Source organism: Nelusetta ayraudi, unplaced genomic scaffold (assembly GCF_046127955.1).
Source record: "Nelusetta ayraudi isolate G7.1 ecotype Tasmania unplaced genomic scaffold, CSIRO-AGI_Nayr_v1 ptg000110l, whole genome shotgun sequence".
Classification (NCBI taxonomy): Eukaryota; Metazoa; Chordata; class Actinopteri; order Tetraodontiformes; family Monacanthidae; genus Nelusetta; species Nelusetta ayraudi.
Window position 1 is genome coordinate 419930 of NW_027466160.1, and position 17571 is coordinate 437500.

General features: G+C 53.7%; 1 protein-coding gene across 16 annotated transcripts in view; it reads right to left on the reverse strand.

The window, feature by feature from the left end:
- Positions 1-135: 135 nt before the first annotated feature.
- tnikb (TRAF2 and NCK interacting kinase b) overlaps positions 136-17571 on the reverse strand; it is a 22167-nt gene continuing 4731 nt past the window's right edge. Inside the window, exons 3-34 of one of the 16 annotated variants that reach the window (XM_076049105.1) lie at positions 17081-17137; positions 16754-16879; positions 16493-16603; positions 16293-16383; positions 16034-16164; positions 15799-15853; positions 15505-15583; positions 15129-15304; positions 14979-15045; positions 14414-14612; positions 14102-14218; positions 13361-13447; positions 12818-13021; positions 11729-12049; positions 9994-10110; positions 9501-9746; positions 8694-8800; positions 8447-8562; positions 8206-8297; positions 8011-8034; positions 7184-7365; positions 6985-7099; positions 6651-6776; positions 6128-6248; positions 5874-6050; positions 5496-5639; positions 5262-5396; positions 5028-5128; positions 4796-4945; positions 4257-4416; positions 2750-2889; positions 136-2637 (exon numbers count right to left, since the gene is read on the reverse strand). In XM_076049105.1, coding sequence (XP_075905220.1) covers positions 2554-2637; positions 2750-2889; positions 4257-4416; positions 4796-4945; positions 5028-5128; positions 5262-5396; positions 5496-5639; positions 5874-6050; positions 6128-6248; positions 6651-6776; positions 6985-7099; positions 7184-7365; positions 8011-8034; positions 8206-8297; positions 8447-8562; positions 8694-8800; positions 9501-9746; positions 9994-10110; positions 11729-12049; positions 12818-13021; positions 13361-13447; positions 14102-14218; positions 14414-14612; positions 14979-15045; positions 15129-15304; positions 15505-15583; positions 15799-15853; positions 16034-16164; positions 16293-16383; positions 16493-16603; positions 16754-16879; positions 17081-17137 — 4158 coding nt within the window. In that variant the 3' untranslated portion in view covers positions 136-2553. Of the gene's footprint in view, positions 2638-2749; positions 2890-4256; positions 4417-4795; positions 4946-5027; positions 5129-5261; positions 5397-5495; positions 5640-5873; positions 6051-6127; positions 6249-6650; positions 6777-6984; positions 7100-7183; positions 7366-8010; positions 8035-8205; positions 8298-8446; positions 8563-8693; positions 8801-9500; positions 9747-9993; positions 10159-11728; positions 12050-12817; positions 13022-13360; positions 13448-14101; positions 14219-14413; positions 14613-14978; positions 15046-15128; positions 15305-15504; positions 15584-15798; positions 15854-16033; positions 16165-16292; positions 16384-16492; positions 16604-16753; positions 16880-17080; positions 17138-17571 lie in introns of all 16 variants that reach the window. The other 15 variants (XM_076049103.1, XM_076049101.1, XM_076049106.1 and 12 more) reach the window with 15 other exon arrangements.

Genomic DNA, 17571 nt, shown 5'->3' on the forward strand with positions numbered 1-17571 from the left:
ACCCCACCCCACCCAGGTATAAAGACTAGAATAGAACCAACTAGACTACACCACTGGTCGTATCTCCAGGGATGATGCTGTGGATGAAGAGGGTGGATGTGATGGAGGCAGGAGGAGAAACAGGCCCAGTCCATATTGTGGCTGTACAAGGAGAGGACATTTATTGTAGGATTCCCAACATCACAGATGCGTGTCAACCAGTTTGAGGTTGTCTTTTTGACTGGTTCCAGTGATTCAGACGAGGTGAAAACACACTCACATGCATGTCACACACACCTGTGCTCACACCCTCTTTCTCACTCACACACACACACACACACGCACCCATACACAAAGGCTAACTGCCGTACACACGTTCACAGTCTTGATACGTACAAAAAATTGAAATACAAATTATACCACAATAAAAACATTATTTTCTTTTAGAAATTCTTATAGCTATGTTCTCTATTCTGTAGAAAGACAACTAAGCTTTAATAAGTGAACATGATTTTTTTGTGTGTATCTCTAAAATGATCAGTAGTATATCATCATCATCATAACGAAAAAATTATTACATATATGTTAATTTTTCTCTCCTCTCTCCTACTGACCCTTGCCTCCTGGCCTCTATTCACAGAGCGTTTGATTAATTCAACATCCTGCACATGTAAAAGGCGTCAGCCGGCCTTAAAGAGCCATCACTCACACCTGCCGCACCAGAGAACGGACCACAACCTTTTACAAAAAACAGAAGTCAGAGAACAGAACAGCGCCCCCCACCACCGACAGTAAAAAAGAAAAGAAAAAACAACGCTGAGATTTGTTCTGTTTGCTCAATAGAAGATCACCTGGTTGTGAGAATGGAGCCAAAGCTAATAGTATGATGTCGTTTCAGCAGCGTACCATAATGACACTGGCCTGATGCTAGGCTGTGCTAGCGCTTGCTGCAAACCAGGAGAGTGGGAGTATTGCCTTGACAGGTGGCGACGGGTGACAGTGGCAGCGCTGCATGGTGGAGTGCAGCAGCAGCAGCCAGTGTGAACCAATACTATTTCATCATGAAAAAGAAGAAACAGCACGACAAAGTGAGGTGCAACAAAAAGTCAAAGTTTTGTTTTTTTTTTCAATTTTCTTCGGCATTCTCTTTCACAGCCTGTCCTCCAAAGTAAGGTGACTATTTACACAGGTGCAGCAAACACACAACAGCAAGGACGGTGGAGGAGAAGGTGGTGAGGTGGACGTGGTGCAGGACAACTCCACGCCACGCGTTCTTTTTTTTGTGATTTTTTTTTTTTTGCAATTTCAGCAGCAGCCATAGTTCCAACATGGACAACTGGAACAAGAGAGGCTCCAAAACCAGGTGCAGCATCCTCCATCATCTCCCACACCTCTGAGTCGCCTCTGATTGGCAAGTTCACCTTCAGAGAGGAGCCAGGGGGAGGAGCCAGAGGGGACAAACCACTGGGGAGAAATCACTGGGGTGGAGCCACTGTAGAGGAACTGGGGAGGAGGAGCCAGGGGGAAGGAACCGGGGTGGGGGGGGGCAGACGAGCGTTCCCACGGTGAGCGACAGCAGCGTAGCATGGGGCGTCCATCAAAAAGTGTGCACGCGAGTAACCGTGATGTGCTACTACAGTGTGTTTTTTGCTACAAGTGGTGGTTCTGTCTACACATCAGTCAGCGTGTTGGGTGGGAGGAGTCAGAGGTCAGAGGTCGGACGGCGCCTCCACACTGAGCACATCCAAGTGGGAGATGGTGGAGACGTCTTCTCTCCACCACTAAGGTGGTTTCTCTGCAGATCTTGGTCCAAAACTTCAGCAGTTCTGTATAAAAAACTTGATGGTGTTTTGGAGAAAGACAATAAAAGGAGCTCCAGACAGTGGCACCGCCTTGCAGCAGCAGCTGTGCAGATGCAAAACACACACTAATATCTGCTACAGTGTTATTATTACACTTTATTCATATATTGATCGCCGTGAGCATCAGGGCTAACTGAGCTGTTTGCTGATTGGACTCATGCTGTTGACAAATCTGCTCAGGTCCTTTCAGTTGGGTGGGAACAAAAAGACCCTCGTGATGCATTTGCTTGGTAACAACACAACAGCGCACAAAGTTGTGTTTTTTTTGTGTGTCTGTTGTCGGGAGCTCGGCTGCATCAGCTGCGGCTGAGGAGACTCGTGCTTCTCGCCCAGGGAGAGACGGATTAATGTGCTACAACTTGTCTGCAGTTCCCCAGCTGACCACACGGGGGAGAGGTCACAGGCTCCTCGGCGCCACGTCGGAGTTTCCTTTTCAAGTCCAAAGCAGACACTGGCCCTCTCAGTGGGGCCTGCAGCGCCCCCTGTTGTGACACTGTTGTTGCATCATCCAGGAGCTCATCCTTTTTTCTCTCTCTCTCTCACACACACACACACACACACACACACACACACACACACACACACACAGTCCTCCAGTCTTGTGAGTCCGTCCTGCCAGCCGTCTGTCCGCTGATGTTCAGAGCGAAGGAGGAGCAGGAGGAGGAGAAGAGGAAGAGGAGGAGGAGGAGGAGGAGGAGGAGGAGACCACCAGTTACCAGTTCATCATGGAGCTCCTGTTGAGGGTCATGAAGAAGACCTGGCTGCTGCCTCCAGAGCGCACCGAGGCAAAGAAGACCTGCAGGGGACCATTAGCCAGCGTTAGCCTCAGCCCCCAGCGTCGCACCTGCCCTTCCCCACCCCTCAACCACCCAACCCCACCCACCCCCCCGATCCCACCCATCTCCCACCTTGTCGTTGCGCTCCGACAGGAACTTCAGTCGCTGAGCTCGCTTGTGCATGAAAACTCCGTCGAGGTGTCCCGTCTCCACGGAGCGGATCTCGATGGCCTTCTCTCCCCATCCCATGATCTGGTTGGAGTGGATGTAGGCTGCAAGCACACAAACACACAAGAACACACACAAACACACACAAAAAGTGAAGAGGAGAAAGGCCAGGAAGCGGCAGCAGCAGCAGCAGCAGCAGCAGCAGCAGCAGCAGCATCACACTGAAGCCAATCACACATGGAGGCCACCTTCTCCACTCTCACCGCCTCCTCCTCCTCTTCCACCACTTTCTCCTCCTTCTCCCCCACCACTTTCTCCTCCTCCTCCTCCTCCATCCTTGGGAGATTATTGCAGCAGTTTCTGAACGAGCGTGAGACCTCGGGATCCCCAGCGAGACAAAACTCACAGAGGAAGTGGCGACGAGCCGGTGGATGTTTTTCTTTTCTTCTTCTCTGTTTTTTTCTTGTTGTGCTGAAGTTCTCGCCGTCTTCGTCATCTTTGCCGTCAACAGCATAAACACTTTGAGTTGTTATGCTGTTGCTTCCTGTTGCCCTAATAGGACGTGGGTGTGGCCAAAGGTCTCCTTATTAAGAAAAGCGGTTTCCAGGGACAAAAGCCTCAATAATAAAACCTTCCCAAACTACCAACTGGTGGCGCCAAAGTGCTTGTGTTTGTGCAAAATAAAAGATGGGAGGCTTTTTTGTCCTGAAGTCGGGGGTCAGAGGTTGGAGGTCGGGGTGAGGGGTCAGGGCCTGAGGACAGGTCTATGGCTGTGAAGAGTCTCTCACTGTTACGGGGAAACTACACACAAACCTGTCGACTGGAGACACTGTACACACACACACACACACACCAACTAGGACGGCACAGACAGGAGGGACTCAGAACCTTCCTAGATTCCGATATGAGAGCCTTGATTCCACATCGGCTCTCATATCCTGAGATATGATGGAAGCACATTTTAAACACACAACACGGGACAACGCAGACAAGCACACGAGCATCTCTGCTGGCTGCAGCTCAGGGACGTCTGCAGGGAGGAAGGTGGTGGAGGTGTGGAGGTGAAGCTCTGCAGCTCTGCACCACGTTTTAAAGCGATACAGCGTTTTCTCCAGGTTGCGTCTCGTTGAAAGTGTCAAACTTTTGAAGTCAGCAGATTCTAATTTCCTTTTTTACGGTAACATTAATTAGAAAAGCCAAAAGATAAAATAATAGTCAAAGATAATAATATATGTTGTACGTAATATGTTTTCCAAATTGAAATCATGGGATCCTGGAACTCTTTAACAGCCATCGGGCCATCTCCACCTCTATCAAAACAACCTTGAGAAAACGGCGGGCAGGACGACTAGCGCTGGTGGCGTCGGTTTGGGAGGCGTGGCCAGAAGCAGGAGGAGGTGAGGGTGGGCGGAGGATGGCCTGCAGGGGGCGCTGACAGAAGCTGGTGGGGTGGGGGGTTGGGTTGACGTACCGACGGAGGTGGGCATCTCGCCCCACTGCAGCACCACGTCTTTGGTGATGCGTCCGTAGGTGTTGACGTAGACGCCCTCGTCCTCGTAGCACAGCAGCATCTCCATGCCGTCCGTCTTGGGCAGCACCACGATGGCGTGCGGGGTCACCTGACCCTGAATCTGCCGGGGGGCAACATAAGGATGGGAGGGGTTGGTGCGGTGCAAGGGGGCACCCCCTTCCTCCCAGTGACCCCGCCCACCCACCCAGAGAGAGAGAGAGAGAGGGAGAGAGAGAGACGAAACTGCTGCAACAATAAAAAAAAATTCTCCCACCACGCCCCTGCCTGGACAGACTCGGTACTGCCCGCCTCCTCCATCACTCATTCATCAACTCACCCACTTTTTTTTTTTATTTTTAACCCGCATCTAATTTACTCTTTTAGTCACATTCACACACACACACGCACGCATGCACACACACACACACACACACACACACACACACACACACACACACACACACACACACACACACACACACACACACACACAGACTGACGTGTGAGGGGATGTAGATGTCGTAGGGGTTCCCCGAGTCCACGTCGATGACGTGGAAGCCGACGCTGGAGCCGTAGATGACCTTCAACCTCTGGCCCTCCTCCACTGTCAGGTCCACCAGCAGGGGGCGGTGCTGCAGCTCAGTGAACGACTGACACGCACAGGGAGAGAGCACAAAAATGTGTCGAGCGGTTTTCTATCAATATACGTTCATTTAAATTGATCTGTCTCACCTTGAAGGCCATGAACTTGTGGTAAGGTTTGGGCGCCCATGCGTAGATCTCCACCGAGTTCTTCAGAGCAATCACCAAAAACTTAATCCTCTCGTACTTGACTGCAGCGGGAGAGTCAGACGTGTCACACACACACACACACGCACACACACACACACACACAGACACAATGAGGACGGCGGCCACTGAAGTACACACTCCTCATTCTGCTCTCACTCAGCGTGTTTCTCGTACCGACTTTGTAGTGAACGCATCCCTCCAGCTCGCCCACGGTGATCCAGCCCTGCTTCTTCTCCACCTCGGGGTCGTTGTGCAATATCCTGTTCCTCAGCCAGGACAGGTAGTAAACACGCAGCTTGTTCTTCTTCCCTGCTCGCAGGGTTAGAAAGACGACGACAACCATGGAAGATCGTAATGGAATAATAAATAATTAATAAATAAAGACAGCAGCAGCGGCACGCCGCCCACCTGAGATGGTGACCAGGACGTTGAGTCCCTCCAGGACGTCCATCTGCTGGAAGCGCCGCCTGTTGATCAGGTTGTAGACTTTGCCCTGGCCGCTGCGGTCCAGCAGCATCAGGCCGTTCTCCGTCCCCACCAGCAGGTTCACCCCTGCACACACACACACACACACACACACACACAAAAGACTTCATACTGTGCACAATTTTGTCACAGTTTACTTTTTGTAGTTTACACAATTTGCACTGGCAGTGGAGTTGCTTCAACCTTGTTGGACATGCGTATGGTAAAAGATTTCTATTCTATTCTGTTGTATTCTATCACTTCATCTCCTGGCTGCCAGTGGAGTGCACTGGTGCAAAGCGGTGGCGGCGGCCTCCTCACCCCACAGGGCGGCGCAGAGGATCTCGGAGTTGAAGCGCTTCTTGTACTTGCGGATCTCGGGCGTGTCGCTGTGCGGCCGGATGTTGGTGGGGTTGACGTTGACCACGGAGATCTTGCGGGCCTCGTTGAGCCGCGCCTGCTCCTGCTCCTGCTTCAGCAGCTCGTCGGCAAACAGCCCTGCAAGGTCGGGGAACGCAGTCCGAATTATGGATTTTTTATTTTGTCTGCGTTGTGTCTTTGTGCTTGTGACGCACCAGAGGCCGAGAGGTCGTCGTCGTCATCGGTGGGCGAGGTGCCGTACACCCTGGGGTCCACGAACGGCGTGAAGGAGGCCTTGGAGCCGCTGCTGCCTCCACCACCCCCACCCAGGCCGTACTGCGGGGGGACAGACACACACACACAAAGCAGTCAGTTAGTTGCAGCGCCACCAGGTGGTGATGGAAGGAGGGAAATGCAGGAGGAGTCAAATCAAGGAGTGAGGTCAGGTGATCACTCGCTGCAGCTCAGGTCTGATTTTCTGGGTCAGAGGGGACGGGGCAAAGGACAGTGGAGGAGTGGGGAGAGTGGGAGGGGTTGCGAGCAGAGGAGGAGGTCCATTCGGCCACCAGGGGGCGCACCGCTCCCTGAGGGAGGAGGCAGGAATCGCAGCAAATCAAAGGTGGCAAAGGTGCTTCCTGATTGGTGGAGCTGGTGAAAGGCTGGTGAGCAGGGGGAGTCAGCAGTGTGGGGTCCAGATGGGGAGGTGGGGGGGTGAGAGGGGCCACTTGCTCCACCTACTTGGCCCACTGAGGCGTCAGCAGGGGAGGCGAGGGGGGAGGGGCTCTGCTGCAGCAGGTCGGGGAGGTTGGCGTTGGCGCCGAGGAAACCATTGCTGCTGGGGGCGGAGCTCCGCCTCCGCTGCTTCTGAGAGAGACAGAGAGAGAGAGAGAGAGAGAGAGGGAGAGGAGGGGGGCCGGGGCCAGGTGGCAGCGGAAAGATTTGACTGACAGGTGAGCTGGTAGGGAGGGGGGAGGAGCTGCTCAGCTGTTTTGTTTCAGCTGGTTGACAGTTGGAGAGTTTCAAACCAGGTGACCCCCAACCATGTGACCACCAACCATGTGACCACACTCACCTCGCGCATCATCAGCGTGCTGTCCCGCGAGCTGTTCCCGTACGAGTCGTCGTGGCCGTCGCTGTGGCTTCCCATCATGCCGAAGGCCTCGTTGGCGCTGTGACTGGCGGCCGGCCTGAAGGACGGCCAACAGAAACAACACAATCAATCAAGTTGTCACCACCAAACAGCCTCGTGGTTGCACTCGGCCGACACCCACATGATGCGCGGTATGTCGCTGACGGCCACCGTCCCGTCGTTGGCCCCGCCCTCTCCCTCCTCGTCCTCGCTGCTGTGCGACTCCTCGCTGGACGAGGAGTAGTCGGTGACCTTGACGGGCGGCCGGCTGGTCTCCTCCCCCTGACGCAGCTCCCGCAGCTCCTTGGCCAGCGCCGTCAGGTCCTGGAAGACAAGACGCCATGTCACCAATCACACACCTCAGTCTGGTTAAAGAGGGGCGGAGTCACAGTGGGAAGATTGGGCCCACGGTGAAAGGCTAAAGGTCCGTCTTTCAAAGGGGGTTCAGGAGCAGACTCAAGGTCAGAACTTTGTGATTCTGATGAGGATTTGCAGGGGAAAAAATGATTGGAGAGTGAAAATAGAAATAAGGCATTTCACTGAGAGGAAATAATAAAAAGGAGAAGGGACATTCAGAGGAACAGAACAAATATTCAGAATAAAAGTGCAAGTGCAAAATAAATCCTTAATATCGTTATTCTTGTTATTTTGTGTGTTTGTGTGTTGGTGGGGGGTCAGTAGGACAGTGTAGTGGGAGGGGCTGTCATGCCTCAGTGCAGGAAGCTGGGGGGGTTAAAGGTCAGGGGTGTGGTGTGCATTTGCAGTGGGGAGAGGAGGAGGTGGAGGAAGAGGAGGAGGGTGGGAGAAGAGGGCGGGGCCTTACCAAATCCTCCTGATTGGAGAAAGATAGTTAGAGAGAGACAGAAAGAGAGAGAATGAGAGCAGTCATAATGGACAGGAAGTGGAAGATGTGACCTGTCCAATAGCAGGCCAATCAGAGAAGGGGGGCGGGGCAAAAATGAAACTGACCTCGTCTACAGCTCGCTTATAGCTCTGGTGGGGCGAGTGAAGGAGGAGAGAGAGAGATGAGATGAACTGCAAGTTGAGGGTTCAGCCAGAAAGAGAAAGTGTGTGTGTGTGTTTGTGTGTGTGTGTGTGTGTGTGTGTGTGTGTGTGTGTGTGTGTGTGTGCGTGCGTGTGTGTGTGTGTGTGTGTTGTACTGACCGCAGGCCTGCTAGGTCGCGTCACCTCTCGGCCGTCGTCTTTGGTCTCGTGTGAAGGAAGCGAAGAGCCCTCAGACTTCAACGCCGAGTTACCTGTGTGGGGGGGGCGCACACACACACACACACACACACACACACACACACACACACACACACACACACACACACACACACACAAAGAGCAGATAATTAGGCCACAGAATGAGACAGACTTTGAGATGCTTCTTCCAGTGAGGGGGCACCTCGTTCGTTGGAGCCTCCCTGGGAGCTGGGGGTGCTGGAGCTGGACGAGCTGCCGCTGCTGGTCCTCTTGAGGGGCGTGTCCAAAGAGAAGTCCGTCCTCCTCAGGTCCGGGTTGCTGCCGCAACGCAAACGCAGCGTTGGCACGTGGGAGGAGAAGGAGAAGACAACAACAACAACAACAACATCAGTGCTCTGTGTGTGTGTGTGTGTGTGTGTGTGTGTGTGTGTGTGTGTGTGTGTGTGTACCTGGCCCGTATGAGGTGAGCCCCGGCTCGCGGTCCCAGGCCCGGTCCGTTTCCTGGAGAGTGTTTCCTGACCAGAGCAGGAGAGATGGAGGTGGTCCTCTGAGGAACCTGGGGAGCACAGCAGCACTGTGTGAGCACCTGGGTGGGGTGGACACACACACACACACACACACACACACACATACACACACACACACACACACACACACACACACGGCAACCGGGCACAACGTAGCACAAAGACTGGGAGTGGATGAGCTTGACAAGGTGACAGCCATCATTGCTGAGGGTGAAGACGCCCTCAGCAATGATGGCTGCCACATCTCTTACCTGAAAGTCAAAATACAGACATTAATATATATGTATTCATATATACAATCACTCACATTAAGACTCCGCCCCCATTTATAGCATCAAGTGAAACAGCTTAAAGTTGATGGTAAATAAAAGCACCTGCACAAAGTGCATGAAATCTTTGAGGACATTTAACTGATGAGGTGGGGTTTTTAGTCAGCTGATGAGGAGAGGGAGGAGCTTACTAGTGACACTACAATTGGCCACTGGGGAGGGGGGGTGCAGAGCGCTGTTCTGACCCCAGTGTTGGAGTGAAATAAAAACATTTGACATGCAAATGTTGACCACATTCAGATCACATGACAGAGCATCATCTGTTCTAAAGAGGGCAAAAAGGAACAAAACCAGGACAGAAATGAAATTGAGGCACATAGATGTTGCACAACACACACACACACACACACACACACACACACACAGGTTGGCGGGCGGGTGGGCGGAGACATGCAGACACCTTGGGGGGCAGGTCGTCGTCCTGCCGCAGCCACGAGCTGCGGTCCAGCTTGTCGAGGGGGGGCGCCAGGCGGGACAGGGGCAGGGGGGGTGCGGGGGGCGTGTCGGAGGTGGGGTCGGAGTTCTGCCGGGGCATGGGGGGCCGGGAGGGGGAGGGCGAGGCCGCCGAGGAGGACACGCCGTGGGGGTCGTACAGGGACTGCGAGCCGGACAGACCGTGACTCTTCACCTGCACCAGGTGGGCCATCTGCACGCACGCACACACACACACACACGAGCAGGAGAAGGAAGGAGGAGGAGACAGGCAAGGTCAGGGAGAGAGAGCAAGGGGGCGGGGCTTCCACTGCTGGCTTCAAACGCAGAGCTAACGGTGCAGAGTTCATCGACTGAGGCGTGATTGGACGGGAGGGAAGAGTGTATCACACGCTCTCTCTCACACACACACACACACACACACTGAGGCAGCCAGAAAAGACACACACACGCACACACACCTGTGGCTCGACGGAGCGGTGAGTGGGCGGAGTCCTGGCCTGCTGGATGCCTCCGCTGCTGAAGGACTCGGAGCGCGGCGGCAGCGTCGGGTCCGAGATCCGGTTCGACACTTTATGCTGCAAGGCAGGAGAAGTCTGTCTGTTCATCTTATAATGCTGCTCCACCTGACACACACACACACACACACCCACACACACACACACACACGGTCACTGACAGCACGATGGCAGCTGTTCAATCATTCCTGCTGCTGATTTTGGTTCTTGAAATGAAAAGTTTGGGTCCAGACTGAAGCTGCTTGTGAACATCGTGTGTTTAATGGAACTCCAAAGTGTGTGTGTGTGTGTGTGTGTGTGTGTGTGTGTGTGTGTGTGTGTGTGTGTGTGTGTGTATGTATGTGTGCCTCCAGAGGGCGGCAGACTGATATAGCTGCGGCTGCCCTACATCAGTCCACCAGCTGCCACATGGGGGCAGTGTGGAGAACTGCCCTACATGTGTCAAGTCCGCAAGTGTGTGTGTGTGTGTGTGTGTGTGTGCATGTGTGCGTGTCCCTAATGTATAATGATGAGAGGAGCTGCAGAGTTCAAATGTTTGGCATGGAACAGCAAAAAGAGCCTCATATCTCTTCCAGGGATTCATGAAAAGACAAAGCGAGTGATGAGTTAAAGTGATGAGGATGTCGAGAGACGACAAAGATTAAAGACATTGATTATCGGGGGGGGGGGGCTCATTATCCAGAGATTAACTGCATTGACTCTGCCCACCGAAGATTATTAATCCTGTCAGTGCACAACAACACAGCGGCTGTCAACCTGGTGGGAACCTTGATAGCAATAATAGTAATAACAATAATGATAAGTATAATAATAATAATAATAATAAGAAAACACTTCATCACGGTTGATCCTGTTCTATGATTCTGCACCAGATTGACAGCAGCTGCAGCCCAGACACACCAGCCGTCTGCACCCTGCAGAAAGTCAAATGTTAGAAAACAGAAGAGGTTAAAGGAAGCAGGTGAGCTGCTGGCTAACGATGCTACATAAAAACAGTGAAAGTGTAAATTGTAAAGTTGAGCAGCAGAAGAAGAAGTGAAGGCGTGTGGATTTGGATCCAAAACAGGAAGAGGAGTGGCCTCCCTGATCAGCCACACACTGCAGGAGGAGCAGGAAGAGGAGCAAGGTGAGGAGGAAGAGAGAGGAGGAGAAGGAAGAAGAGGAAGTGGAGGGGGAGAAGGCTAAGGAGGAGGAAGAAGACCGAGTGAGGGAGACCTCAACTTTCAGCCCCCTAGTGGACACTTCCCACTCACAGGAAGTGTGTGACTCAGACAGGAAGTCTTCCAGCAGCACCGTTCTGACACCCGAGGAGGTGTGAATCAGTCTGAGTGAGATCTCACTCTGTTCTGACTGCTGCTGTCGGCTTTGCATGGAGACGCCGAGGTGACTCAGCACTGTCACACAGGAAGTGGGAGGTAGTGTCAGCGTTTGGAGAGAGAGAGCGAGGAAGAGTGAGGGAGAGAGAGAAAGAGAGAAAGAGAGAGTGAGGCAGAGAGAGTGAGAGAGAGAGAGTGAGTGAGACGCTGCCACACAGGAGGTGAATCAAAAAGAGAGAGAGGTCTGTGGCCGAGTTAGTGCGAGAAGCGTTAGCCCCGCCCCCGTCAGTCAGCCAGTCAGCAGCAGCAGCAGCAGTAGCAGGAAGGGGCGGAGCTGAGAGATGGTTGGTCCTCCGACTGACCCGGCGTCCGGGGCTCCGCCCCCTGGGCTCGGGGCTCATGCTGTGGCCCCTCCCAGGGCTCCAGTGGCGCACCTGCGGCCGGCGGGAGGGGGCAGGGTCTGGCGAGCAGGTGATCCGGATGCGCGGCAGGTGAGGGTGGTCCCGGGACGGGGTGGCGTGGGCGGGGTAGGAGGGTGGGCGGGGCCTGGCGGGCCGGTAGCCAGGCAGCTGCAGCAGGGGGTCCAGCAGGGGGTCCAGCTGGCCGCCGCTGCGCACCTCCCTGAAGGAGTGGTGCTTCTTGGGAGGGACGCGGGGGGAGTTGCTCTGAGCACGCCGCATCACCTGGAGGGCAGCGAGCCACGGGTTGACCAACACACACTCACACACACTAACACAATAACACCCTCAAAACTCTGGCAGCCGAGCTGGGAGCTGACGCAGTTTGACTTGATTTGTCTGCCGTTTAAACAAATTTTAGGATAATTTTGCCTTAATTGAATGGAATTATGAGACTAATTTGATCCTATCTAATTATATATCCTATATTTTCTTTTAATTAAAATCATTTTCCATCTTTTTTGCAGTATCCAGTTGCTGTAGTTATGCAACTGGCTGTGAGCTGAGATGAGGGAATGTTTCAGCTTCCTGTCAACTCTGCTGTGAGGCTCTTTGAAAACTCTCTCAACTCAGTGTCAGTGTCCAGCGTGGCTGCCAGAGGGACGAACTCCTGGTGACCTTCACAGGGTCACATCACCCTGAATCATGGAGAAGAAACGACAAGCATCAATGGAAAAGCCTGCAGGAGGAATGTCACAACTGCAGGGGAAGTTCCGGCGCCACCTAGAGGGGAGAGAAACTGGGGTGGAGCAGTGACTGAGTGCTTGGTGAGAGCGTGTGCTGTTCTGTGTGTGTGTGTGTGTGTCTCATGTCTTCTGGCTCTCTCTCACACACACTTCCACTCTATTAAATAACATAATTGTCGTTGTGTAACAAAAGTGGGATTGACAAAATGTTTATTTTTAAAGTGTTGCTGCCGTCTCTCTGCTTGGGCATGTTCGAGACGACTCAAGGCTACCGTGTGTGCCGAGGCTACCGTGCGTTCGAGGCTACCTCGTTGGCCCACGCCGGCTTGTCGTTGGTGCTCGGCGCCTGGTCCTTGTAGTGGTACAGCTGCTTCTTGTCCTGCGGGGGGCGCTGCGACCCGTCCTGCTGCTGCTGCTGCTGCAGCGACACCAGGTAGGCGCGCTCCTGCTGCAGCTGCCGCTGCAGCCGCTCCGCCTGCCGCTGCTCCTCAATCTGCTTCCTCTTGTACTCCTGCCGAGGAAGAGAACGGGGAGAGCAGGTCCAGCGTGACAGAGTGCACAGTTCAGGAGACATTTGTTTAAACCAGGCGTGGGCAAACTACGGCCCGGGGGCCATAAGTGGCCCATTTAGCTTTTTCATCCAGCCCGCTTGACTTGAAGAAATGATATTAATAATAATTAATAATATTTTTGTCACGAGTTCGGCAATCCGCTGTTACAACTCTTACTAACGATTTATCTTTATTATTCCAGTGCTCTGTTATGCAAATGCTTTGCATTTCTCCCCATCTTTAAACAGTGAAAGCTTTGTGGTTGTGAGTGACACCCGAGCCGTGTGGGTGTGTGTTACCAGCAGTAGGGCCTGCTCCTGCAGGAGCTGCTGCTGCAGGATCTCCAGCTGCCTCTGCTCCTCCTCCAGCTGTCTACGGATATACTCCTAACCAATCAGCAGCGCCGGCGGGGGGCGAGGAGCCAATGGCGGCCCAGGCAACCGGTGACATCAGCAGAGGACAGGAAAAGAGGAGAGGAAGAGAGGAGGAGCCGACCCCGTCCAGAGCAGAGGGAAAAGTCAGAAATCAGCAGGAGATAATAGGACAGACAGCAGGGGGCGCTGTGGGGAGGCAGGGAGGGAGGATGAGCTCACGGCTGGAGTAGAGGGATGAAATCAGCTGAGCCTCGCTACACTCATCATTAATAGACATGTTCAAATGTGTTGGAGGGCAGAAAACACGCACGGCCAGAGTGGGCGGGGCTTATTGATTGACACATGAGATCTATGGAGGTGTCACATGTCAATCAATGATGCATGATCGATGCTGATAAAAAAGATCCTTCCTTAAACTGCCAAACACTACCAAACAGAGCAGCAACTTGTTGTCTCAACTACGGCAGGAACAACACTACACTACCCATCATGCCCCACCTGTCTGACCTGGTGAGGACATCGTCATTAGAAACGGGCAGGACAGGAAGTAAGCGAAGGAGATGAAAGGAGGGAAAATCAAACTGGCTGAGCAGGTGAGAGGAAGCAGGTGATTGATTGACTTCAGCCCCGCCCCCCTGATGATGATGACATCATCGCCAGCCTCACCTGCTCCCTCTCGGCGTGCCTCCGCTCCTCCTCCCTGCGCAGCTGCTCCATCTCCTCGTACCTCCTCCTCTGCTCGCGCTCCTGCTGCTTCCTCATCTCGCGCTCGCGGCGCTGTTGCTGTCGGTGCACAGGACAGACATTTCCAAAACACTCCATCCATCTGCTGCTGCTCCGCTACCCCCCTCTGGCACATTTTAGCACCTGAGACTTTGACGCATGCTCTCTGTCTGCAGGGGGCGCTGGTGGCACTGCTCACTTCTACCAAAAACTTCCTGCATTCTGAACCTTTCTGGTTTTTTTCAGCGTCTCTACCTCCTCCAGCCGCCGCCGCTGCTCCTTCTGCTCCTCGATGCGTTTCTGCCTTTCGGCCAGCAGCTGGCGCTTGTGCTCCTCGTTCTGCTGCTGCTCCAGCTGCTGGCGGCGGATCATCTCCGAGCGCTCCTTATTGGCCAGCTGCAGACGCAGGAAGTCCCGCCTCAGTGTGGACTCGCCAGGGATGTTGATGATGGAGCTGCGGGAGGAGGCGGGGCGAGCAGTCATTTTGTTTTTTTTAAATGGGATGATAAGCAGCGCAGAGTGTAGCTGTTAGTGTTAAAGTCTTAAGACGGCACAGACTGAGACCAAGACATTATCAAGACCAAGACCAGGCCAAGACTTTATAGATCAAAGAATTTTTTTTTTTAATTCCAGTTTGCTTCTAAATGGAACAGCAACTCCACTGTCCAGTCCAAGACCGAGAACAGACCCAGCGAAAATGCCTCCGAGTCCGAGACGAGATTGAGACCCTTAAAAAGTGGTCTGGAGACCAGGACCAATCCCCAGTTCTACAACACTAGTAGCTGTGGCCACCAGGGGGCAGCAGTGCGGCGGACGCTACCTGGGCTCTCCCACGTCGCGCTCCTCGTCCTCCTCCTCGCTGCCGCTGTACTCGTACTCTGTCTCGTCTGGACACACAGGAGTCAACTGGTTAGCTGGCCCGGGGGGGTGGAGTCTGTGTGTGTGTGTGTGTGTGTGGGCGGGGCCTCACCCCTCTCGCCCCGCCTCTTCTTGGTGCGGTCGATGTGGTCCTTGAGCTGGATGCGGACCTGCCGCTCGTTGGGCAGGTCTCGGATGAAGGGATGCTTGAGCAGCTGCTCGGTGCTCGGCCGCTGGCTGTGGCTCTTCACCAGGCAGCTGTCGATGAACGACTGGAACTTCTTGGACCTGGACGCGCGCACACACACACACACACACACACACACACACACACACACACTTAGACACCCTGACAAGCTAGCATGGCACTGCAACCAATCGCATACTCTCCCAGTTCTGCAGAACCAGAGAGTGGCAGCCTGTCATAGCCTGATCTGGTGTGTGTGTGTGTGTGTGTGTGAGAGAGAGAGAGAGTGAGAGAGACCCACCATTTCTTTGACTTGAGTCTCGGTGCAGGGTTCCTGGGGATGAGGAAGAGCGCCCTCATCGGGTGCATGTCACAAAGAGCTGCGAGGGGAGAGGAGGAAGAGGAGGAGGAAGAGAAGAAAGGAGGAAGTAGGAGATGGATGGATGGATGGATGGAGGACAGTCAGGAAATCAAGAAAAAAGGCAGAGAAAAAAAGGGAGGGAAAGGAAGAAGAGGAGGGGGAGGAAGAGGAGGAGAGGGTTAGAAGCAGTCGAGTGACGGTGTCTCTTGTTCCTGCTCCGACGTTCAGACTTACGCGGCGCTCCCTCCGCCATCTCAATGGCTGTGATGCCCAGAGACCACAGATCACTCTGCAGGAGAGAGAGAGAGAGAGAGAGAGAGAGAGAGAGAGAGAGAGAGAGAGAGAGAGAGAGAGAGAGAGAGAGAGAGAGAGAGAGAGGAAGAGCAGGGCGAGGTGGTTTAAAGTGGGCTGGTCAGCAGCTTCAGGTGGGTGGCTGGGGGAGTGTGGTGCCTCCTGGTGGCGGCGTTACCTTGAAGTCGTAGGTGGCGTCGGGGTTCTCGTCACAGGCGATGACCTCGGGCGCCATCCAGTAGGGCGTCCCGATGAAGGTGTTCCTGCGGCCCACGGTGCGATCCAGCTGGGCGCTGACGCCAAAGTCCACTGAACACACACACACACAAAGTGTAAGATTGTTGTAAGTGTGTGTGTGTGTGTGTGTGTGTGTGTGTGTGCGCGTGTGTGTGCGCGTGTGTGTGTGTGTGTGTGCACGTGCGTGTGCGCCGTCTCACCCAGTTTGACCTCGGCGTTCTCCGTCAGCAGGACATTCTGGCCCTTGATGTCTCGGTGGATGACCTTGTGCTGGTGGAGGTGGGTCAGACCCTGCACACACACACACACACACACACGGCCAGATGGTTAGCCTGGTTCTGGTTCTCTTCAAAGCTCCAAGAGTGGCTGTTGACCCCTGCGTGAGCTCGCCCCCCCTCACCCGGAGGATCTCCCTGCAGATGTAGGCGATCCACTCCTCCTTCAGCGAGTTGCCCTTGGTGTTCTTGATGAGGTCCGTCACCGAGCCGGCGCCGCAGAACTCCATCACCAGCTGCAACACAGCGACGACACTCAACCTCTTCTACTGGCTTCACACTTCCACAGGTGTCTGTCTGTGAGTGTGTGTGAGTGTGTGTGTGTGTGTGTGTGTGTGTGTGTGTGCGTGTGTGTGTGTGAGGGCCGCCCCCTGGTGGTGACGCACCCACAGCTGGTCGTCCATCCCCGGGGGGTTCTTCTTGATGAAGGCCCCGTAGTAGGTGGCAATGTTCCTGTGGTGGCTGTACTTCTTCAGCATGTTGATCTCTGCTTTGATCTCCTCCTCCTCATCCTGACACACACACACACACACACACACACACACACACACACACACACACACACACACACACACACACACAAACAGAACTTAAGACACTTGCTGCTCACATTCGCTCAGGATGCAGAGCTGCACAACACAAAGGTGGTTTTGTGTGTGTGTGTGTGTGTGTGCGTGTGTGTGTGTCTGTGTGTGCGATGCACTGTCACTCACTCCTGTGACATCCATGACCTTAATAGCAGCGAGCTGGCCTGTCTTGACATGGCGACCCTGGAAAGAAAACAAGGATGAGAGGAGGTAAAACACGGATTAGGTTGTGTTTAGTCAGCAATTTATCACAAAACATGTCTGTGTGTGTGTGTGCGTGTGTGCTGTTGTGATGTTCCATGGCTGAGGTCAAACTGAGACAGTGTGAGTCTCTGTCTTCCATGTCAACAAGGTCGTTTTCTCACCAGTGAAGAGAACTAAAACTAAAAAACAGCAGTTAGTTGTGTGTGATTGTTACCACTTTGTGGCCGCCTGTGCTCAATACTTGACGTTGTCAGTTGCAGAAGTGGCGACGTGCATCCACACACACGCACGGCAGCGTGTGAGCGTGATCACCCGTTCACACGAGCCACAGACCAGCAGGACCAGCTAAGACCAGTTAGCTCAGTGGCTGGTTCCTCTCCGAGCTTCTTCTACTTCTACTTTTTGTGTGTGTG